Source organism: Schistocerca americana, chromosome 2 (genome assembly GCF_021461395.2).
Source record: "Schistocerca americana isolate TAMUIC-IGC-003095 chromosome 2, iqSchAmer2.1, whole genome shotgun sequence".
Classification (NCBI taxonomy): Eukaryota; Metazoa; Arthropoda; class Insecta; order Orthoptera; family Acrididae; genus Schistocerca; species Schistocerca americana.
In genome coordinates this window covers 887,899,100-887,925,356 of record NC_060120.1, presented here as the reverse complement: position 1 = coordinate 887,925,356, position 26,257 = coordinate 887,899,100, and the positions used below count along the sequence as shown (strand labels likewise).

Here is a 26,257-nt window from a genome sequence, read left to right as displayed (position 1 = left end):
GATATTTTTAGGAGTTTACATGAGTTTATAGAGAAGATAACAGTTCATAAAGCAGACAATGGAGACGTCTTAGAATGTCTGGTGGCTATAACTATTCCTACATCAGTAGAGGAAGACAATGGGACGATGCTATATGTATTTATGTACCTTGTAGATAAAAATACGTAGTGTTCTAGCAGAGGAATTTCGTACACAAATGCTATATTTGAGGTCACATTGCTTTGCTGAGACAGACTTTACTAAACTCTACTCTGTTGTCAATGCACCGTAGTCTTTTTCAGCCTATTGTGAAACAACGTCAGAACTGTGCGGAGTCAATACTCGTTTGTGAAATAATATTACTGCTACTGTGGCAGTTCGTTAACGTCGTTTCATTTATAACGCTGCGTGAAGATATTGAGAGAAACTGCAGACGAGGCTACCAGTCGAAGGCTGCGTTTTTTAATTGGGACGCTGACACAGTGGGAGCTGATTTTCACGCTATAATTAGAATCTCAGGACAAAAAATTTGCATCGGCAACGGAAATCGCACCGAAAGCTAAAGCATATACAACGTTCTGGCATCTACCCACTGTCGCAGAATTCTTCCAATAAATGTCTCGACTGCGCTCATTTCGCCTTCGTGAGTTACGTATCCCTAATTATTGCTCAGATCGGGCAAAATTATGTATTTATAGATGGAGATTCAGTAAAGTTCAAGAGCTTTTCTCTGCACAGACATGTTTAATTACAATTCCGAGAAGAGTTATTCATATTCTTAATGGGTGCTGTCGATGGCCAATCACGGAGACGACGAACTGTCTCCACTCTTTGCATTTTCTGACCTATTCTCCACAGGAGTTCGTACAAGACTTCCCTTTTCCTGATTGAGATAAAGATACGTATTGTTCTACTAATGAGGTACATACGAATAACCTGTTAGAGGGCAATATTTTGACAACCTTATTCGAATCCATCGCAAAAAATCCGTAAAAAATTGATTGTATATAGCCTGGAGGTCAGCTTTCTTGTAGCATTCCATAGTCCAAGTACCGCTTCGAATATCTGACACTTTGCCCACTATCGTTCATGTTCTCTGTATACACCACATGCCTATATAGCCATACCAACAATAGCAGGTACTGCCGATAGTCTTGTACTGTATGCGAACTTGATTTTGTCGCCATTCATAAATATCCACCGGCGGCAGGGACGTTATTTAGAACTGGGATGCTAAAAGTTTTTTCGTCGTCAGTAAAGCCTTCGCCATTCTAGAAAGACTTTCCACTCCTCCCTTGGAAATTATAAAGAATGATCTCTACAGACATAAAACAGTTTCTGATGCTGGAATTACAGAACTACTTCATCTCTTAGAACTAGTACTGAATCAAAATTATTTAAAACCTGACGGTAATACATACATAGGCCTACAATCTAAAGCTCTAGCCATGAGCAGTAGCTTATCCCTCCTGTTAGCAAACATTTTCACAGGTAACGTAGAACCTGAAGCTCTTTTAGCTGACTGTCCTCTGATTAAAGGGACCTGTAGATAACACAGCAATGCTTGTATGACAAACAGAAGAATATATTAAAAATATGTGCAAGCTGTTCAGTTCTCAATAAGGAAAACATTAGATTTATAGTAGAATGTGAACAGTCTATTGTATTTATAGTAATACATGAACCTGAAGACCAGCATTATAGATACCTTTGCAATTAATGTAATTTCAGAAATATGCTGCCTAACAAAAAAAGCAAAGCACCCCAGAGGAAGAAATGAAATGAAACATTACGCATTGAGATATGTCATGTATACTTTCATTGTCCATCATAGTGTATGGTGGGGACACAGTCACATATAGTAATCATGATAAATAACAAATAAAGTAGCCTCCGGCTGCAGTTATGGTTTTATACGTTTTATGCCATGATCTTTTAAGGAATGTGTTGTGAGCTAACCTGTCTACCTGTTGTAAGGTTAGATTAGAGGTACTGTGACAAAATCTTAACATATAGGAATTACAATTAGTGATAGACGATACCAATATTAGGTCAATATTACGGTATTTTCTGTTTTATGTTATTAGATATTGTTATTATTGAATTTCCAGGTGAAGTGAACCTAGATATATTGGGAAAACATGAAAAAAGAAAAAAAATAATGGTATTGACACGAACCATTACATTGACCATGAGTAATTATTAACTGGAAAAGTACACGAATGTATAGCGAAACCTATTTATACCCTATAGGCTACACAGTCGAAACGTTGAACTACGTTAATATTCACATGCGGGAACGACATGACGTAACGCAGAGATTACTAAATTCACAACCACTGTCTTCTCTGACCCATACTGCCGTTATTCATAAACGTCGTAAAATATCAACGAAATAGCAGTCTCAATTTTACGTGTAACACGCGACTGTTAAATACTGGCATCCTTTATTCAGTTCAAATGCAAAACCCTTCACAAAAGGAATATTGCTAAATATATAATATATTCACGTAGTTGCGACCAACGCGATAAAACTGGAGAGGCAACATGACTCTGTAAAATACTATTGTTTTCCCTGTCTCTTTAATCGTGTTTTAGGAGGTACTTAATTGTAAAAAAAGTCGGAAGTAGACCAATAATTATCAGAGACACAAAGGACCAACAGTACTGTACGCCGTTATTTAATCCAAACTGACATACATGGATTTGTATTTAGATGGCCGTGAGTCAGATGAGGTGCCGTTACATTACACCGCTGAGGTATCGTCGTGGTGGTTTCCGATTGTTTGCACCATTTTTTTCCTTATTTGTGTATGTACTATTACAAGTAACAGGAATGCTAAATGTAATGTCCTAAACGAGCCAGATAAGGTGCGGTTACGAAAAATTTTATTTGTTGTTACACTGTCAAAGATGTGTTAATTCTGTATAGTGTGTTGGACTTTGCATTTGCTGCGAGGACTTTGTTGCCCCATTTGAACGCAGATCACTTCACTGTGTGTGTTGTCTGTTGGCCACGGTGCAATGTCGCCTTGCATGGTGTTGCGCACGTTGGTTGGTGACTGTGTGCTGACTTGTGAGATGTCTCATGGAAATATATACCAAACTAAAGTTTATTAACATCCTTACAATTTTGACCTGGCATCTGTTGAAAACCTGCTCTTACGTGGGGAATTAATGCGTAGCGTCGATTAGATGTGTACTAATGTTGGTTATTCTCTAATCTTCATTATAATTTGTAGACTCTTACATACCATTACATGATAACTGCACTGTGACAATTGAAAAGATCAGATATATGGTAACCAATGGACACAAATATCAACCTTACTCGACCCAAACCTACAACCTTGTGGTTCATATACCAGCGAAGCTAAAAAAATGTCTTTGTAACTAGGTTATATACCGAGCGAGGTGGCGCAGTGGTTAGCACACTGGACTCGCATTCGGGAGGACGACGGTTCAATCCCGTCTCCGGCCATCCTGATTTAGGTTTTCCGTGATTTCCCTAAATCGCTTCAGGCAAATGCCGGGATGGTTCCTTTGAAAGGGCACGGCCGATTTCCTTCCCCATCCTTCCCTCACCCGTGCTTGCGCTCCGTCTCTAATGACCTCGTTGTCGACGGGACGTTAAACAATAATCTCCTCCTCCTCCTAGGTTATATAGGTTGTTAGTTCTCATCCTCTTATTCGTAGCCGGCCGCTGTGACCGAGCCGTTCTAGGCGCTTCAAACCGAACCCGCGCTGCTGCAACGATCGCAGGTTCGAATCCTGCCTCGGGCATGGCTTTGTGTGATGTCCTTAGGTTAGTTAGGTTTAAGTAGTTCTCAGTCTAGGGGACAGATGACTTCAGATGTTAAGCCTCGAAGTGCTTAGAGCCATTTGCACCATTTTTTTCCTTATTTGTATATGTACTATTACAAGTAACAGGAATGCTAAATGTAATGTCCTAAACGAGCCGGATAAGGTGCGGTTACGAAAAATTTTATTTGTTGTTACACTATCAAAGATGTGTTAATTCTGTATAGTGTGTTGGACTTTGCATTTGCTGCGAGAACTTTGTTGCTCCATTTGAACGCAGATCACTTCACTGTGTGTGTTGTCTGTTGCCCACGGTGTAACGTCGCCTTGCATGGTGTTGCGCACGTAGGGTGGTGACTGTGTGCTGACTTTGTGAGGGGTCTCATGGAAATATGTACCAAACTAAAGTTTATTAACATCCTTACAATTTTGACCTGGCATCTGTTGAAAACCTGCTCTTACATGGGGAATTAATACGTAGCGTCAATTAGATGTGTACTAATGTTGGTTATTTTCTAATCTTCATTGTAATTTGTAGACTCTTTTACATTCCATTACATGATAATTCCGCCTATGATAATTGCACTATTCGTCATTCGTCGCACGATGTGCAGTGAACGTTGTTCACTCAAGTGCTGACCAATAGGGGGAGCCCCACGGTACTAGGAGTACATTAGTTAAGATAATTATGCTTTAGGTAACAAGTCTGGGTCGTATAAATTAACAGTAAGTTCACATTGATTTGCACAGTATTACTTTTGTCTATGTATATTGCCAGACGGCTGCCCATTAGAGATTATTTCCAAAAAAATGGCTCTGAACACTATGGGACTTAACTTCTGAGGTCATCAGTCCCCTAGAACTTAGAACTACTTAAACCTAACTAACCTGAGGACATCACACACATCCATACCCGAGGCAGGATTTGAGCCTGCGACCGTAGCGGTCGCGCGGTTCCAGACTGAAGCGCCTAGAACCGCTCGGCCACCCCGGCCGGCAATTATTTCCAATTCAGGTAAAAACATTGCCCGCACTTACGGGGTGTCCCACGTACCTCTGACACCTCATAATTTCCGAAAAGAAATAAAGTGTGAAAAATGCAATTGGACAGGGACGCACCTATATCAGGGACACACAACGGGCAGGAATGCATAATCCACAAAGGTATACGAACACAACTTTCAGCAGAAAGTAAGCTTTGTTTAAATAGCACATGCATGTTTTTCTCCACAAAATGAAAACTAGAGGTACAATCGGTGATGGCAGACTTGGTTTCACTGTTGTGACCTCATACCACCTGAAATATTATACTTTAAAGGATAGCAACGGCACCGCAGTCTGTCGTAACGTGCAGGGCAAAGATTGGCTGCACTCTTCTGCAGTCTACTGGAAACAGACCGTTATCGGCACGCATGTTCTGCCTACGCTGTTCAGTTCTCCTGATCCGGCCTGCTATACTTCTGTCGGTGTCAAACAGGAAAATACAGTGCGACGCATTTCACTTACAGTGCTTTCCCTGTTTTCGTGTGGCTTGTGACATTTGCGAGCGTCTCGTCAATATACCGGTCTTCAGAAATGAAGAAAAATTGGGTATCGCGTTTATTTATGGCTTATGTCATAGAAAAGCACCCACGAATGTGAACGCTACCCATATCGACGACGTCATACCGTTTGCAACATCGGCAAAATTCTCATGGAAACAGACAGCTGGGCACCCAGAAAGCGCAACGTGCAAACGCAGCAACTAATTATAACAACGAAACTGCTGTGCGTGCTTCTGTAACGCACAATCCTGAGGTGAGTGTACGACAGAGTACACACGGTTCTGGTATAAGCCTTAGTAGTGTGTGGAGAATTTTGCACAGGAATACGTTTCACTCTACCAACAACTGTAAGGGGTCTATTTGAATTCTACATTGAATTCTGTCTTTTTGTACTCCAGCCGTTGCAAGGTCATCCTGGCTTCTAAGTGATACGTTTCTTACCATTGAAGGTTCATTCCCAAATCGTGGTCTTGCGAATCTGCGGAACATTCACAACTGGTCCATGCATATCCCCACTGGCTTTGCGCAGCTGCTCGTGAACAACAGGGGTGTCAATGTACGGAGCGATATCATTGGTGTCCACATTGTAGCTCCCTATTTTATTACCAATCAACATTAACCGGACGGTAACATGCATTATTTCTGCAACTCACGGTAACCCTTCTCATGGAGAATGTGGGATTGAAAACATGTTACAGCATGCCCCGCATACTATGCACGGCTTTCCAGGAAAGTGTAGATGCAACGTTTCCAAATAAGTGCAAAGGACGGGGAGGTTCTGTGAGCTGGGCAGCCTTCAACCGACTTGACGGCATTAGACTTCTTTCTCTGGGGTACAGTGAAAGAGTGTGTGTATCACGAACATCCCAACGACACCAGAGGATACGCAACAACGTATTACGGCTGCGTGTGCGGCAATATCTGTGGAAACACTAAGATCCGTGCAGCGCTCACTTTTTACCGTCTTCACAAGTGTACTGCTGCAAAACGCTGCGCACTTGGTAGATCACTGGAGGTGGATGAGGTTCATCGGACGTGACGTTACCGGTTTTTTTTGACTGGATTATCCGTGCTGGATGTCATGCACAAACTCGAAGTTTCTGTGGGCTACGTGCCACCAATAATTGTGGTTAAGACACCAGAATCACTTAACTGTATCTGTGTTTTTCATTTCTGTTGAAAATCATACATGTGCCATTTAAAAAAAAAAACCTACCTTCAAGTTGACAATGGTTTTTGCTAAGCTTTACGGACTATGAATCCCTGCCCATTGTGTGAGCACCTGACATAGGTGCATCCTTGGCCAACTGCATTTTTCACATTCTGCTTCACTTCGAAAATATATGGGGCGACAGAGTTAGGTGGGACACCCTGTATATACCACCTACAGACGCTGCATTCGTACAAGTCTCAGACGTATAATTTCATATACTGATAAAGAATGTAATATGGTTACAGATCCTTTTTTTTTCTTCCTCACTTCGGTGGTGCACGTACCACACAGTTGTTGTAGGTCACCATACAGGTTTAGGTTGGAGTAAGATATAATACAGTCAATATCTGCTTCCATTGGTTACCATATTTCCGATCTTTTCATTTGCCACACTGTGGTTAACAGTATCCGGGAACCACCTTGACGATGCCTCAGTGGTGAATGTAACGGTGCCGGTTCTGACTCATGGTCTCACTAAATACAAATCCGTGTTTGATATTTCGGATTTAGCTAATGACACAGGTTTTCTGTACTGTACAATATCAATAGTTTCTTGTGACTCTAGTAATTATTGGTTTACTTCTAACGTTCTTACAATTACATACCGCGGAAAACATGATTAAGTAGTCCACAAGGGACAAAACAATTTATTGTGTCATGTTGCCTCTCGAATTTTATCGAATTGGTCGCAGTTACATGAATTTACATTGTGGGGACAAAAGTCATGGGATAGCGATATACATATACAGCGTGCTCCATTGATAGTGACCGGGCCAAATATCTCACGAAATGAGCATCAAACGAAGAAACTACAAAGAACAAAACTTGTCTAGCTTGAAGGAGGAAACCAGATGGCAACGACAACCACGACCTGCAACAAATGATGATGCCCAAGTAGGTGTTCTAGCTGCTGTCGCGGCTAATCCGCACATCAGTAGCAGACAAACTGCGCAAGTATCAGGAATCTCAAAAACGTCGGTGATAAGAATGCTACATCAACTTCGACTGCACTCGTATCATATTTCTATGCACCAGGAATTGCATGGCGACGACTTTGAACGTCGTGTACAGTTCTGCCACTGGGCACAAGAGAAATTACAGGACGATGACAGATTTTTTTCACGCGTTCTATTTAGCGACGAAGCCTCATTCACCAACAGCAGTAACGTAAACCGGCATAATATGCACTATTGGGCAACGGAAAATCCACGATGGCTGCGACAAGTGGAACATCAGTGACCTTGGCGATTTAATGTATGGTGCGGTATTATGGGGGGAAGTATAATTGGCCCCCATTTTATCGATGGCAATCTAAATGGTGCAATGTATGCTGATTTCCTACGTAACGTTCTACCGATGTTACTACAAGATGTTTCACTGCATCACAGAATGGCGATGTACTTCCAACATCATGGATGTCCGGCACATAGCTCGCATGCGGTTGAAGCGGTATTGAATAGCATATTTGATGACAGGTGGATTGGTCGTCGAAGCACCATACCATGGCCCGCACGTTCACCGGATCTGACGTCCCCGGATTTCTTTCTGTGGGGAAAGTTGAAGGATATTTACCATCGTGATCCACCGACAACGCCTGACAACATGCGTCAGCGCATTTTCAATGCATGTGCGAACATTACGGAAGGCGAACTACTCGCTGTTGAGAGGAATGTCGTTACACGTATTGCCAAATGCACTGAGGTTGACGGACATCATTTTGAGCATTTATCGCATTAATGTGGTATTTACAGGTAATCACGCTCTAACAGCATGCTTTCTCAGAAATGATGGGTTCACAAAGGTACATGTATCTCATTGGAACAACCGAAATAAAATGTTCAAATGTACCTACGTTCTACATTTTAATTTAAAAAACTTACCTGTTACCAACTGTTCGTCTAAAATTGTGAGCCGTATGTTTGTGACTATTACAGTGCCATCTATCGCAAAGCGAAAAAAGTGGTGCAACTAAAACATTCATATTTCTTTACGTACTACACGAATATGTAATAAAAATGGGTCCTTATTTTTAAAAAACGCAGTTGATATCCGTTTGATCTATGGCAGCTCCATCTAGGGGGCTAACCATAGCGCCATCTGGTTTCCTCCTTCAAGCTAGACATGTTTCGTTCTTTGTAGTTTTTTTGTTTGATGCTTTTTTCGTGAGATATTTGGCCCGGCCACGATCAATGGACCACCCTGTATACAGATGGTGGTAATAGCGCATACACTGGGTTTAAAGGTCAGTACAATGGCGAAGCTATCATTTTGTACTCAGGTGCTCCACACGAAAAGTTTTCCGATGGAAACTAACAGACTTCGAACGGGGAAGAGTAGTTGGAGCTAGACGCATAGGATATTCCATTTCGGAAATAGTTTGGCAATTCAGTATTCCCAGATCCACAATGTCAAGGGTGTGACAAATATACCAAATTTCAGGCATTACCACTCACCACGGACAGCACAGTGATCTTCACGTAACGACCGAGAGCAGCGTCGTTTGTGTAGAATTGTCAGCGCTGACAGAAAAGCAACCCTGAGTGAAATAATCGCGGAAATCAATCTGGGACGTACGACGAATGTATCCGTTAGGATAGTGCGGCAAATTTGGCGTTAATGGACTATGGCAGCAGACGACCGAGGCGTGTGCCTTTGCTAACAGAACGACGTCGGCTGCAGCGTCTGTTCTGGGTTCGTGACCATATCGGTTGTACGCTAGACGACTGGTCACATGAATCACGATTTCAATTGGTAAGAGCTAGTGGTAGGGTTCGTGTGTGGCGCAGACCCCACAAAGGAATGGACCCAAGTTATCAAAAAGGCACTGCGCAAGCTGGTGGTGCACCACAATCAGTCATTGACTAGAAATTGTTATGCTCCGTTGCTTGGAGGCAATTTACAAGTCATTCATGGACTTCATCTTCCAAACAACAATGCAATTTTTATGGATGACAGTGCGCCATGTCACCAGCCTAAATTGTTTGCGACTGGTTCGAGGAGAATAATTTGGTGACAGGTGGCTTGATATGTATCGTGTCGAACATTTATGGGACTTAATCGAGAGGTCAGTTCGTGTACGAAATCCTGGACCACCAAAACGTTCGTAACTAGGGGCGGCTGTAGAGGCAGCATGGCCCAATATTTCTGAATGGGACTTCCAACAACTTGTTGAGTCCATGCCACGTTGTGTTGCTGAGTAATCCGGACAAAAGGCACGATATTAGGAGGCATCCCATGCCTTTTCTCATCTCAGTGCATTATGTATTTAGTGATATTCACTTTATAGAGATTCTCTAATTTTGAACGGAAAAATGGATACCAATATTACAATTATTTGTCACACGCAAGTTGGAGAATGGTATTTCGCTAATATTTTACGGCGATTGTGAATAATGGCAATGTGAGTCACAGAGCATAGTGGTTGTGAATTTAACAACATCTACGTTATCTCATGACGTGCCAAAATTTAATGTTACCGTAACTTCACCTCTCGAATGTATAGCCTATGGGGCATAAATATACGTGGTTTTTTAATTACATTACCTCTCAAATGTCATAGAAAGTAAATAATACAATCAGTGGTGGGAAAAACATAGATTAAAACTGGTAGGGGAACTCGGGGCGGAACGGGATACTTAACGTTTAACAATGTGTATAAAATAAGGGAACACAAGGAAACACTTCTTAAAGTTATAAAAAACACCTTGTAGTGTAACCTAGTGTACCTTATTTTAAAAACACTTAAAACAATGCATTTTGCATTTTTTACAATTTTTCAAAGAAAGTCTTGCATATTTCCCGTTCCGCCCCACCCACGGGGCAGAATGGGATAAGGTTGTTTTTTCTTAAATTATTGCATAAAAGTTGAATTTGAAATACGAATATCGTATTAAACTATGACAACATGTTGTATAAAAGGCAATTCAGACTAAGGAATGTGTGATTTAATCAACTGAAAAGTCATTCTTCAAAATAAGAGAATATTTTAATGTCATTCTGAAAAATGTGCAATGCTTAATAACCACCAAACCACTAACTACTAATTCTTTCGACGATAGTCACAAACCAGTACTTCCTCTTCATCTTCACTGTCTATGCCAGCACATGAATTGTGTGCTCACTTTAAACACCTCTGTCATGCGACCCAGCCCTCATTGTAAATGGAGTAGAAGTCCCCACAGTAGAGACACTCAGCATCCTCTTTGATGTCCTCTGTTTTTTTTTTTTTTTTTTGGGGTGTACAGTTTGATATTTTTGCATTAAGTTGCATTGCACCTGACGTCTCTGTCCTGACATTGTTTATATTTGAGCACCCTCCTCCTTTCTGTAGCCCTACTTTACGTGCGACAGCATTCTGCAGTTCCTTCTTATACGGAGAACCTGTTAATACGACGATTTTTCCTTTTCGTCTTGTCGTCCGCCGAGTATTTTGACAGATTAGTGGGATTGGAATGACAGCCTCGAGCGATATCTGGAAAGCTGAATTGTTCGGCGAACATAGCTGGTTGGGAGAGTTAAACTGTGAAACTGATACTGTGTTGAATCCCATTGCTCGAGCACCAGAGGTATTTTCTGGCTTGCGAATAGAGAGTGTAGGATGCCTCGTAATAAATCCTTTAACCCAGTCTTGTCCAGCTGGAGAAGTTTGTTTGTCAAATCTGTGTGGTAAGCCATTTCTTTCGGCTAGTCGATAGGCTAGTGATCTGAGATCTTTCATTGTTAGACCAAAAAGTCTTCTTTCCATTGACTTCAGATATGTTACCAACTCTTGTTCTGCAGTGGACACCTTTTTAAATTTTCCATCTGATTTGTGAATTATGTAGTCAGGATTATTCGTAGCTTTAGGCACATATTGAGCAAGCAGTAAAGGAAACAAAATAAAAATTCGGAGTAGGTATTAAAGTCCACGGAGAAGAAATAAAAACGTTGAGGTTCGCCGATGACATTGCAATTCTGTCAGAGACTGAAAAGGACTTGGAAGAGCAGTTGAACGGAATGGACAGTGTCTTGAAAGGAGGATATAAGATGAACATCAACAAAAATCAAAACGAGGATAATGGAACGTAGTCGAATTAAGTCGGGTGATACTGAGGGAATTAGATTAGGAAATGAGACACTTAAAGTAGTAAAGGAGTTTTGGTATTTGGGGATCAAAATAACTGATGATGGTCGAAGTAGAGAGGATATAAAATGTAGACTGGCAATGGCAAGGAAAGCGTTTCTGAAGAAGAGAAATTTGTTAACATCGAGTATAGATTTAAGTGTCAGGAAGTCGTTTCTGAAAGTATTTGTATGGAGTGTAGCCATGTATGGAAGTGAAACATGGACGATAACAAGTTTGGACAAGAAGAGAATAGAAGCTTTCGAAATGTGGTGCTACAGAAGAATGCTGAAGGTTAGATGGGTAGATCACATAACTAATGAGGAGGTATTGAATAGGATTGGGGAGAAGAGGAGGTTGTGGCACAACTTGACAAGAAGAAGGGACCGGTTGGTAGGACATGTTCTGAGGCATCAAGGGATCACAAATTTAGCATTGGAGGGCAGCGTGGAGGGTAAAAATCGTAGAGGAAGACCAAGAGATGAATACAGTAAGCAGATTCAGTAAGTACGTGGAGATGAAGAAGCTTGCACAGGATAGAGTAGCATGGAGAGCTGCATCAAACCAGTCTCAGGACTGAAGACAACAACAACAACAGGCACATATCTTTCAAATGTTGATTTAGGTACGTTGAAGTGCTTAGATGCTTTTAAAAATTCCATTTGGGAAGATGAAACGGCTGAAACTGCCATTTTCATCGCTTTTACGTTCCATTGCTGTCTATCAGTCTTGTTCATGTACGTTAGCACCATCTGGAACAGCAAGGCTCTGGCTCTGAGCACTATGGGACTTAACATCTGTGGTCATCAGTCCCCTAGAACTTAGAACTACTTAAACCTAACTAACCTAAGGACATCACACACATCCATGCCCGAGGCAGGATTCGAACCTGCGACCGTAGCGGTCGCACGGCTCCAGACTGTAGCGCCTAGAACCGCTCGGCCACTTCGGCCGGCAACAGCAAGGGGGAAAGAAAAAAGAGTACAGTTTGCTTTCTACTTGCACCAAAATACGATGGGGTAGAACGGGACACTATTCCATTCTGCCCCGTCCCGTTCCTCCCCAAGAGCACTTTTGAAGTTAACAACTTTTATGGAGTGTAATAACTGACGTATTTAAACGCATTAAATAACTAAAGTATAACAAATGCCATTCACTTTAAGGGAATGGGTCATTTTAGGGTATACAATTAACAATTAACAGCTTACCTGGCGTTGAAATTCACCAAACGTTAGAACAACGCAACCGGTAACGTGACGGACAACAAACTCACGTATATCTTGCACTTCAAACTAAATAAAAATGGCTGCCCTAACTTCCGTTCCATTCGGAGAAATAGTTACATGCACATACAACAGGTTGCAGCACTGTGTAGTCTAGAAAAGAGCAATTTCCCATTGTGCCTCGCTATCCCGTTCTGCCCCGAGTTCCCCTATGTGTGAGTGGGAGTCGAACCTTCGCTTCATACACGTTCGTTTCCTAACGACCGAACGCTAACCACCTGACCACCATAAGCCGGAACGTCCGGCAACTACACACAGATACATCAGTAACGTAACAGATGCGTAAAATTTCTCTTACAATTTTCTTTGAATTGCCAGACTAGTGCATCTTACTGCATGCATATTATGTTGTTTTAATGGCCTACTAAAAGTGTACAAAATTAGAAGTAAATTTGTGATCCTAACACGCCGTGGCCTTCCATTGTTAGTGGTACAAAACTGAGTCAAATTTATAAAAAAACTTTGCAATATGGGGCTACTTAACAGTGTGACGTTGAAGCCCTGGGCGCATGCACTTTTTCGGTTGGGAAGAGTGTCATAAAATCGTTGTATCCTATTCTGAGGTAAACTGGCCCACAACTGTAACTAGTCTCTTGATATCCTAAGCACCGGCGCTAGGAAGGCGTTGACGTCTCACCTGGACCTAGAAATACTATACTGCGGACAAATCCGTGGACCCCCGTGGGGGGTTGGGGGAGGGCACGGAAGTAACATTATGCTCGTAGAGACACGTGCCATGTGGGATCAGCGTTATCCCGTTGAAAAGTGCCACCACAACGCAGTTGCGTGAGAGATAACATATTTGGATCGAGGATGTCCGTAACGTAGCGTGGCTTCAGCGTTCCCCTCAATCACTACCAGCCGTGACCTGAGGTCAAACCCGATGGATCCACAGACTATGGCACTGGAAGAATGGGTACTCTCTCCACGTCGCTTTCATTTAGGGTGGTACAGAAACGCGGTTCATCACTGAAAACAATACGACGCCTTCCGTCAGTAGTTCTTGCTTCCCGGTCACGGAAATACTTGAAAAGCAGCCGTTTGCGTTGTGGTGTTGACGGCAGCCTCTTCGTGGGCCGACAACTGCATAAGCCGGTTTCTGTTTGTCTTTGACCAATGGTGCGGGATTAAGAAGTATGTTGCGAGGATCCTTTACTTGTTGCCGCTTACAGATGTGAAGGGGTTACGAAGTGCTTGTTGCACAGCCCTGCGATCCTTCACGGTGGTGATGAGACGTGATCGACTTCCGCCTTGGCGCCCAGTGAACTTGCCCTCACGTTCCCATACAGTCCAACATCGGACCACTGTGACATCCGAATGCCCCACAAATTTGGATACTACTGATTCGAGCAGCTGGCCAAATGGAGATCAACAATGAGGCTCCTCTCAAACTCTCTGAAGTGCATATAACGCTATTTTACATGAGTACACGGTATTTCATTTCCTTCACGAAGATCGCTCAACATCTGAAACTCTTCACTCCCCGTATGTAGTAATCAGGCCTAGTAAGAATACCAAACAACGCTCAATTCACTGTATGGCGTTCTACCTGACGCAAAGAGCGGCAACTATTTACGTAGCCGTCCATAATATCTACACGAACGAAGTTACACTGGCATTCGGCAATATCTTCTGAGTGCTAAACTTTTTTGTCAGGCAGTGTAAAAAGAGACCCACTGATGATAATAAATAAGGGTCGAAACAAAGAATAGACTGTGTTTTCCAGCAAGAATGTTTTTTTTTAAAAATACGAATTTTATTGCGAACACCAAATAAAATGTCAACAGTGAACCTATCTTTCGCCCGTGCCTCACAGTTTCTGTATCGTTGTGCGAAGTCACACTCGCGGGCGCGAACTAAATCCACGACCTCTTGCCAAGATGGGCGTTAGAGAAAAATGACTCGTCGTATTGCTCTGAGGATTTAATTCTAAACGTTTACATTGTCAAACCCAGATTAATTGTCTGCGCGTGTAAAATCAGTTTAAATAATGGTTGCCAACCTGACTTTGACCGCAAAGTCAATAATTAATGTCCTGTAGGAATCTAGTTACAATGAGAAAGATTTCCGATATCCGACCATTAGAGTGGAATACGTACACCGCCTCCAAAGTCCTGCTAACAACAACCCCCAGATTTTCTTCACAAAAATAAAACATGAATGCAGTTCAAAGTCAGCGGCGAAAGGGTTACACAATACATCACACAAAAATATCCGTACTAACGAACGTAATTTATTGCTTTCAATGGAAACCTCACTAAGTTCGTCTCATTCAGAAAAGCTCAAAACATGCAGCTATATTCTCCCCACCACAAGTTAGTTTGAGGACTTTGCCTACTGATCGCTAGCACCCTCGATAAAAAAGCAACACTCTCCCACCAAAGCCGTAAAACCGGTGAGCACTCCACGTCCACGCACTGGAAACGCCCTTACCAGTGCTCTCAACTATCAGCAGAGGAAGAAACACCACATGGATCACAAAGTCCTCAATATGGAAATTAGTACTACTTTCGGAACAGCACGTCCACTCCGGTGCGTCCACCACTTTTACACACAAGATGGCAGCTGATGAACTAACTAGATATCGCGAGCTTCCATAGTGCACCAGTTTTAGGCCTTCGAGCCATTCAGAATCAGGAGAAGAATGCTGGCATTTTCATTGGTCATTTCCCAACCTCCTAATGGAGCTTCTGTAAAGTACTACCTTCTGGCAGGACAATTAAGAGTGCCTCAGCAACGGAAGTTAGAAAACATAGATCGCCATGGGAAAATTACTCATCCTTAAAAATAGTGACCAATTTAGCGGGTCGGGAAAAGACGAGCACCCTCTTCCCCAAAAAGCCGGGACTTGGACTTTGCAACTGCAGCGGCAAACAAATGGGCACCCAGGAAATGTCGTTGCTACAAGGGCTTTCAGTTCCAGCAAGAAAAATTCTCATATTTACGATGGGTACGAGAAAGTTTCAGACCACTCTCGTATATCCGGGTCTCATTCGCCGCTGCTCCACTGCGTGTAAATGTGCGAGGAGTACAAATTATTCGACAGATAATGTTTAAGGTAGAAGGAGGGGGCCAAAACTTCCAGAATTCTCTTTGAACAAGAGGCTGATCGGCATGATGTTGTCTTTGAGTCAACAAGCCACCTATTTTTGATCACTGTAGTTTGCTCCGAGTGTGACTGCTGGGAGGTAAGGGCATACTCGTTCGATGAATATGATGGTCAGTCAGATGGAAATCGAGCACTCTTCACATTGGAACTATGAAATGGTTTTGTTCAAAAGTAATCACCACAAGTGTTAAGACGTTTTTCTCGCTGTGGGATGAGATGATCCGTTATAGTTTCATAGAAAGCGATCAACTGCTTATGGCCCACAACCGCACTCGTTGTTGCACTTCCTCGTCCGTCTGAGAGCAAGGTCTACGCATGTGTTTCTTCAGGTCGCCAACGAAGTGAAAATGACAGCGTGAAACATCCGGGCTGCACGGAGGACGTTTCAGTGTTTCCCAACCAAATCGCTGAAGTGTAGCCTTCGTCCGATTGGCAAAGTGTGGGCGTGCGTTATCGTGCCTCAGGATGATTCCACCCGACGGCAAACGACAAAGTTATCAGTGGAGACATCCCACATCTCCCCCGCCACAGATATCCAAAGCTGTTCACACAAGGTCGGATAAGGTCACTTGCCTTCTGCTTCTATTGAAGGGGCCCTCAACTCGTCTAGTTCCTCGGGAGTGGAAGAACCAAAATCAGTGCGCAGTGCTATGAAGACACTTTGCAGAAACTGCAACGCGCCATGAAGTCAAAACGCCCAGGAATGTTGTCGAATGGAATCATCCCATTACATGATAACGTCCGCCCCCCCGCCCCCCTCCCCTTGCCACTGCAAATCGGACGAATGATACGTTTCAGCGATTTTCTTAAGAAACACTGTAACATCCTCCATGTTGCCCAGGTCTTCCACCGTCTGATTTTCACATCTTTGGCATTCTGAAGAAAGGCATGCGTGGAGGTCGTTTACAGACGGATAAGGAAGTGCAAGAGTGGCTGTGGTTGTGCAGCCGTCAGAGGCCGACAGCTTTCTCTGAAACAGGAACTGATCGTTTCGTCTCCCATTGGGATACATGTCTTAAAGCGTATGGTGATCTGTTTTGAATTGAACCAATCCATGGTCTCGTTGTGCCTGTTATTTGGTTTTCATTTGACTGCCCTCTCTACCAAATTCCAATCGAAACTTGTGGATTCCTGAAGTGGTCATCTCGGTTTTACACTGTATGTGCACAGTAGTATTTGAAAACTAGCAGAAATCCCACAAACGCAATGACTCCAGTTATAGGTTCGCAAATAAAGTTTCGTTTTTCATTACTTGGTCATACAACTCGTACGTTTCCACGGAAAGAAATCTGTGGTTTACGGAAACACACCAAAGATGCACAGTAATTTACGTGCGCTGTAATAGAATAACTTATTGACTTGAGTAACATCAGGGACAATCTGTTCATAGCTTAAAATGCTTCATATTCTCATATCAGTACAAGAACTAATATTATTTACGAGCATAGTTGTATCATCAGCAATAATGACAATATGTGAATTTTCGCTGCTGTCGAATAAGACTGGACTGGCAAACTGAGTGAGAATATTACCAGTGCAATTCTCTCTCAGAAGTGTAGTAAGCTTACTGTTATCAACGGCAAGGTACTGTACTATCAGATATGGTCATCTGCAAAGGAGACATCCTCACTTAGAAATGAAGGTACTTACCTCAATGGCGCATGTTGTCTCTATGAAGAATATATTGGCAGCCCCTCGCTGCGGTACGGTGCGTCGGTCGTATGGCCACAATTTGTGCTTAGGAAAACTAGCAACCGACCAAGTAACGAGGATCGCAGCACACAGAAGCGCTATCACATATGTTTTACGTGTATATCGACACCTGATGGTTGGTGACATGGGCTGCCACTCAAGCAATGGCACCTGCGGATGGTAGCCCTGTGGGGCATAAGTGTCTCGACCATCTGTCATCTGGACTTCTGCACTCGTCAGCGATACAACTAACAGCATATACGGTTGTCCGCGGTACCTGTGGAAAGTGAGAAACAAAAGCGGTATTACTAAGAATCAGACCGTAGTTACGAAGGATCTGTAGGGTGGACATATAATCACCCTTAGGATATATCTCTGCACAGCAACTACACAGCTCACAGCATTATTTGACGTAACAATTAGTAGCATAGAGAACTGGATCGTAGGAAAAGGATAAAGATTCTCAAGTACCACAGTAAAGAAAATTCTGCAATAACTGTTCGTGATGTGAAATCTGTTGAAGCTGATAGCTGGAAAAAAATTCTGCTTGTAGCATGATGAGAGATTTTTAGACACCGGCAACAACTTGTAACTCAAGAGAGAAACCAAACGCTTAATGTCACATCATAACAGATTAAACAATTATTTAAAAAAACACTGTAATTAACGACTTACTGTGTTAGTATCTTTAGAATGCATTCCATACTGTTGATATTAAACTACTCTGGAAGCCATGGAATTAAATATATTTTTCTTCACTATGTTCCTCAAACAACTGAAGCACGATTCAGGCGTTACACCACGTAGGTATAGAAGACGTAAACATCAACAGTGGGGCAGTCCATAGCTTTCATGATCCACTGACCAACAGCGACACTTTCCCCTGGCATATTGCTGTTTTCACGCAATATATCAAATATAGTGCTCAGTTTTAGGAAGACATTTCGGAGAATGTACGTTCAGAGCGCAGCATTGAATGGTAGTGATTAAGGACTCTGAGAAAACCGGACTAGAAGCTAATAGAACCGTTTGAGATGTGTTGCTGTAGAAGTATGTTGAAAATTGGGTGGAGTGATAAGATAAGAACGGAAAGCCTCTCCTTCAAATCGATAACGAGTGAAACTTGTGGAAAACGTTGACAAGAAGAGACACATAGATAAGACAAGTGTTAAAACGTCAGGAAATAACTTCCATGGAACTAGAGGGGGCTGCAGAGGATAAAAACTGTATAACAGGGAGACTGAAATACATTCAACAAATAACTGGTGACGTAGGGTGCAAATGCTACTCTACATCTACATCTAAATCTACATACATACTCCGCAATCCACCATACGGTGCGTGGCGGAGGGTACCTCGCACCACAACTAGCATCTTCTCTCCCTGTTCCACTCCCAAACAGAACGAGGGAAAAATGACTGCCTATATGCCTCTGTACGAGCCCTAATCTCTCTTATCTTATCTTTGTGGTCTTTCCGCGAAGTATAAGTTGGCGTCAGTAACATTGTACTGCAGTCAGCCTCAAATGCTGGTTCTCTAAATTTCCTCAGTAGCGATTCACGAAAAGAACGCCTCCTTTCCTCTAGAGACTCCCACCCGAGTTCCTGAAGCATTTTCGTAACACTCGCGTGATGATCAAAGCTACCAGTAACAAATCTAGCAGCCCGCCTCTGAATTGCTTCTATATCCTCCCTCAATCCGACCTGATAGGGATTCCAAACGCTCGAGCAGTACTCAAGAATAGGTCGTATTAGTGTTTTATAAGCGGTTTCCTTCACAGATGAACCACGTCTTCCCAAAATTCTACCAATGAACCGCAGACGACTATCCGCCTTCCCCACAACTGCCATTACTTGCTTGTCCCACTTCATATCGCTCTGCAATGTTACGCCCAAATATTTAATCGACGTGACTGTGTCAAGCGCTACACTACTAATGGAGTATTCAAACATTACGGGATTCTTTTTCCTATTCATCTGCATTAATTTACATTTATCTATATTTAGAATTAGCTGCCATTCTTTACACCAATCACAAATCCTGCCCAAATCGTCTTGTATCCTCCTACAGTCACTCAACGACGACACCTTCCCGTACACCACAGCATCATCAGCTAACAGCCGCACATTGCTATCCACCCTATCCAAAAGATCATTTATGTAGATAGAAAACAACAGCGGACCTACCACACTTCCCTGGGACACTCCAGATGATACCCTCACCTCCGATGAACACTCACCATCGAGGACAACGTACTGGGTTCTATTGCTTAAGAAGTCTTCGAGTCACTGACATATTTGGGAACCAATCCCATATACTCGTACCTTAGTTAGGAGTCTGCAGTGGGGCACCGAGTCAAACGCTTTCCGGAAGTCTAGGAATATGGCATCCGTCTGGTACCCTTCATCCATGGTTCGCAAGATATCATGCGAAAAAAGGGCGAGTTGCGTTTCGCAGGAGCGATGCTTTCTAAAGCCGTGCTGATGCGTGGACAGCAACTTCTCTGTCTCATGGAAATTCATTATATTCGAACTGAGAATATGTTCGAGAATCCTGCAACAATCTGATGTTAAGGATATTGGTCTGTAATTTTGAGGATCCGTCCTTCTACCGTTCGTATATACAGGCGTCACATGCTCTTTTTTCCAGTCGCTCGGGACTTTACGTTGGGCAAGAGATTCGCGATAAATGCTAGCTAAGTAAGGAGAAGAGCTTAACACAAGAGAAGAATTCGCGGTGGGCCGCACCAAATTAGAAAGAACACTAATGAAAAAAATGCCTCCTCGTTGGTAGTCCCCTCCCAGAGACTCGAATGGAGTACTGGTCCGGAAAATTTCGCGAGTGGAGAGATCATCATGAAGCTTTTACAAAATAGTTCAAATGGCTCTAAGCACTATGGGACTTAACATCTGAGGTCCCCTAGACTTAGAACTACTTGAATCTAACTAACCTAAAGACATCACACACACCCATGCCCGAGGCGGGATTCGAACCTGTGACCGTAGCAGCAGCAGTGGTTCCATACTGAAGCGCCTAGAACCGCTCGGCCACAGCAGCCGTCGAAGCTTTTAAATTGCAGGCCCTATGTCAAGCTTTGTGTCTTTAATGCAGTAGTGATCATTGCGTTGACATTAACTCATGGCAGCTTTTTGTTTCTTATGGACGTTAGGATCACATATTTATTTCAAATCTTTTACACCTGTAGTAGACCGCCGCGCGGGATTAGCCGAGCGGTCTCGTGGACTGTGCGGCTGGTCCCGGCGGAGGTTCGAGTCCTCCCTCGGACATGGGTGTGTGTGTGTTTGTCCTTAAGTTAATTTAGGTTAAGTAATGTGTAAGCTTAGGGACTGATGACCTTAGCAGTTAAGTCCCATAAGTTTTCACACACATTTGAACATTTTTGACTACTTCATATGTTTTTATGCTCATGGGTTACGCACTTGTGACATAATGGCTATTTTGTTCTTGACTTTTTGGTAAGAAGACGTAGCAAGGAAGAGAGTTCGGGGCTTCTATTTTACAGATGAACTCGCGGACAATCTAGACCTCAAGTATGTTGACAGATGAGACGCGAACGAAATATACATTCTCTCGAATGCTAAATTAGTATTAATGAGAAACTTTTGTAAGAGACTTAAATTACTACTTGGTTCGTCATGTTATAGAACGGTTGAGCCAACTTACATACTAAAGAGGTTGTTATGATGCGACTGAACGCTCAGTGCAGCGTTAGAGAAAAAGAATAAGTTGATGCTCTTGTGAAGGTAGTAGTTTGTGAGACTATTGCGCCGCTTGTATTTGCGTGTGTAAGAACGCATGGATGTGAATATTGTAAAATTCTCAATAACTACAAAATGTTCGAAATATAATTGTAAACATTCCTGTAATCCAATAAGTACATCAATACCTTTATGTAACAGAATTGCCAAGCGAATAAATCCGCCAGCGATTAATGTCTTACGTTTATGACAACCAGATGCAGTTTTGGCAGTGATCTAATGTTACTGGACTCCATAGGGGTGAGCGCTAATGTTATGTGCTCTGCTGAATGTGAGAAGAAAACAGTTCAGTATGCAGAACAAGTGTTTCCAGATGTCTGCTGCTTGGTCAAAAGTGAGCCGGTTCTTTTTGAATAGGTTTCATTGAAAATTATTACGAGACTAAATTCTAATGGCCGAAGATATCGGCAAAGGACGGGGTGAGCAGCAGATATTTTAACGCGATGAGTACAGTTCTGAATCACGGTGTGGGTAAGGCATTTGTGAAAGAACGTTGTTGAAGGGACAAGTGCTGTGATTGTTTTACGTTGTGAACAACAAAGTCAACATTTTGCTGACAGGGTTCTTAGTGTTGTAGTTAGTGTGCAGTAAACTTACTGAGCAAGATGGTGTTTTAGTGACGCTACCCGTTCTGCAGTCCCTCGTAGAACTACTTTGTTACGTTCGACTCTTCTTACTGACTGACTATGGTTTCAACATAGTAATTGTCCGATCTCAATAGGACTGCTGGTGTAGGACTGGTGAAAATCCGCTCCACCTCTATCAAGTTTAAAGCAGTTTTGAAGGTTAACGGTAGGTAGCTTCCTTACTAATTGTACGTCACCTGGAAGACCAATTTTGCTACAAATTTGTAACTGGAAAATAAGTGTGATCGTTCTCCTCACGACAGTCTCCACCGTGGACTACTATTTCAAATTCTGAATGAGTGGTTGGGAAGGGAGTGAGACAGTGTTGTAGCCTCTCCCCAATGTTATTCAATCTGTATATTGAGCAAGCAGTAAAGGAAACACAAGAAAAATTAGGAGTAGGTATTAAAATCGAGGGAGAAGAAATAAAAACTTTGAGGTTCGCCGATGACACTGTAATTCTGTCAGAGACAGCAAAGGACTTGGAAGAGCAGTTGAACGGAATGGACGGTGTCTTGAAAGGAGGATATAAGATGAACATCAACAAAAGTAAAAAGAGGATAATGGAATGTAGTCGAATTAAGTCGGGTGATACTGAGGGAATTAGATTAGGAAATGAGATACTTAAAGTAGTAAAGGAGTTTTGCTATTTGGGGAGCAAAATAACTGATGATGGTCGAAGCAGAGAGGATATAAAATTGTAGACTGGCAATGTCAAGGAAAGCGTTTCTGAAGAAGAAAAATTTGTTAACATCGAGTATAGATTTAAGTGTCAGGAAGTCGTTTCTGAAAGTATTTGTATGGAGTGTAGTCACGTATGGAAGTGAAACGTGGACAATAAATAGTTTGGACAAGAAGAGAATAGAAGCTTTCGAAATGTGGTGCTACAGAAGAATGTTGAAGATTAGGTGGGTAGATCACGTAACTAATGAGGAGGTATTGAATAGGACTGGGGAGAACAGAAGTTTGTGGCACAACTTGACTAGAAGAAGGGATCGGTTGGTAGGACTTGTCCTGAGGCATCAAGGGATCACAAATTTAGCATTGGAGGGCAGCGTGGAGCGTAAAAGTCGTAGAGGGAGACCAAGAGATGAATACACTAAGGAGATTCAGAAGCATGTAGGTTACAGTAGGTACTGGGAGATGAAGGAGCTTGCACAGGATTGATTAGCATGGAGAGCTGCATCAAACCAGTCCCAGGACTGAAGACCACAACAACAACAACAGATTAGTAGTTATGTCCATTGTACCAGACTTTTCTGTATGTCTGTCTGCGCGATACAAATTTTGCACTTGATTTTAAACTTACTTCCTTATAAACTAGAGAATTGAAATTTTGAGAACAGCTCGGAACTAGAGGACAATGCAATATTAATTCGCTTTCTTGTCTGATGTGTGACGGAAGTAGGGCTGACATCCGTCCCGATTGATCGGGACCGACACCGTAACGGACCTTCTTGTCCCGACATCCCGACAAGACACTTTGTCTCGATTTTGCAAAATACGGGTACGAGCTTAGCTCACGCACTGAAGTAAGTATTTGATTTCTATTCCCGCACACAATGTCACTTTGGAAACAATATTTTCGCTGATGTCGGCCCCATAGACTGATGAAAGAAGTCGACTGTTGCCAGGGACTGTGGAATCAATCATACAGTGCCAGTTTAACTACAAGCTGACTTGCATGGAGTTTTATATAAAAAGGAAAACAGACTAGCTGAAAAAGGTGAAATCTTCCTAAATACAGGGTTTTACAAAAAGGTACGGCCAAACTTTCAGGAAACATTCCTCACACTCAAATAAAGAAAAGATGTTATGTGGACATGTGTCCGGAAACGCTTAATTTCCATGTTAGAGCTCATTTCAGTTTCGTCAGTATGTACTGTACTTCCTCGATTCACCGCCAATTGGCCCAATTGAAGGAAGGTAATGTTGACTTCGGTGCTTATGTTGACATGCGACTCATTGCTCTACAGTACTAGCATCAAGCACACCAGTACGTAGCATCAACAGGTTAGTGTTCATCACGAACGTGGTTTAGCAGTCAGTGCAATGTTTACAAATGCGGAGTTGGCAGATGCCCATTTGATGTATGGATTAGCACGGGGCATGCACGATGGAGCTCCTGCACATTTCACTCGAAGTGTTCGTACGCTTCTGAACAACAGATTCGGTGACCGATGGGTCGGTAGAGGCGGACCAATTCCATGGCCTCCACGCTCTCCTGACCTCAACCGTCTTGACTTTCATTTATGCGTGCATTTGAAAGCTCTTGTCTACGCAACCCCGGTACCAAATGTAGAGACTCTTTGTGCTCGTATTGTGGACGGCTGTGATACAATACGCCATTCTCCAGGGCTGCATTAGCGCATCAGGGATTCCATGCGACGGAGGGTGGATGCATGTATCCTCGCTAACGGAGGACATTTTGAACATTTCCTGTAACAAAGTGTTTGAGGTTATGCTGGTACGTTCTGTTGCCGTGTGTTTCCATTCCATGATTAATGTGATTTGAAGAGAAGTAATAAAATGAGCTCTAACATGGAAAGTAAGCGTTTCCGGACACATGTCCACATAACATATTTCCTGAAAGTTTGGCCGTACCTTTTTGTAACACCCTGTATATGGCGTGCCAATACTTCTGCCGCAACAAGTCCCATGTAATAGTGTTCTAAACATAAAGTAATTTCATTAAATAAATTTTTACCTCATTTCTATACCCCCATCTCAGTGCCCCGACGAGGTCCCAGCTAGATACGGCAATCCTAGACGGAAGGTACTTTGTTGGTACTTATCATTTTCCGCTGAACTTACACACTTCACACGTGCAGTATAGCTCAGAACTGAATGACAATGCAATATTAACTCCCTTTTTTGTCTGGTGTGTGGCGGAGGGTATTTTGTGTGCCACTGCCATTTCCCCCTTTTCCTGTTACAATCGAAAACGGTTCGCGAGAAGAATCATTGCTGGAAAGCCAAAGTGTGACGTCGAATCTCTCTAATTTTTACCTTCCCTCTCCTTTTGGCAGATAACAGTAGCCGCAAGCAATATATTGGTTGAGTCAAATGAACATAAACCAAATAAACCACATGTCTCTGTTGCAATCTCATCAAAATTTGTGAAATTGATTGAAAAATTTCACACACACAAGAATAGAAAGCACAAAATAATTATTTAAATGCAAAGAAATTTTAATATACCACTTTTTAAATCGGAACAAAAAGCATTAAAAACTTGCTCCTAGCCCCATACAGATTCTTACCACATACAGATAGTCCTGAAAATTTTCGACTGTGAATTTTTAATAACTAAGAAAATACTTGTCCGATTTATAACGAAAAATGTTACTTAACCTAATGACACGCTGATCCCTGTCCCCTCTTACATTTCTCCCTCTCCTCCAAGCAGCGAACTCTCGAGCTGATGGGTTTTGGGGTCAATCCCCCGAATGTTTGATTTGTTAAAATAGTGCTACTGAGCTACTGAAATAATACCAGTCTGTCTAAATCAGTGTTATGACGGGCTGGTAGCGCAACTGGACCAGCAATAATGCAGGTTGTGGGCATAAATATCGTTATGTTTATTTTATTAAACATCGTTTGCTTTCCACGAAATTTGGGGTTCAGGATGGTGGGGTTGTCTCTCTCTCACTCTCTCACTCTTTCACTCACTCTCTCTCTCTCTCTCTCTCTCTCTCTCTCTCTCACACACACACACACACACACACGCACACGCACACACACGCACACGCACACGCACACACACACACACACACACACACACACACACACACATGAGCGCGCTCGCTCGCGCACGCACGCACACGCGCGAGAGCACACACATACACAAACTGTCTGTTAACGAACACACAAGAATACACACAGAACACTACCCGACACCTTTGCTAATGGGCTACCCTCTGATGAATATACGTGTGCGCTAACTGACAGCTCATGAAATGCGGAAAAATACTGCTGTTAATGACTAGGCTGTAAGTTTCACCACTCCATATCATAAGCATCTGTAGGAATGTGTTCTGCATGTATGTAGTATAAGGGTCATATGACCTTTCAAGTTATAACAATACATAAATGTTCCAGTTGTTGTGATAGGGCTTGGGATCCCAGGC

At 42.6% G+C, this 26,257-nt stretch overlaps 1 protein-coding gene across 1 annotated transcript in view; it reads right to left on the bottom strand.

Annotated features, from left to right (window-relative positions):
* The window catches only part of LOC124595542 (lactosylceramide 4-alpha-galactosyltransferase-like), a 119,931-nt gene that overhangs the window by 25,943 nt on the left and 67,731 nt on the right, over positions 1–26,257 (bottom strand). The window contains exon 2 of the mRNA XM_047134321.1: positions 17,681–17,999. Within this exon, the coding sequence (XP_046990277.1) occupies positions 17,681–17,980 (300 nt within the window). The 5' untranslated portion in view covers positions 17,981–17,999. The remainder of the gene's footprint in view (positions 1–17,680; positions 18,000–26,257) is intronic.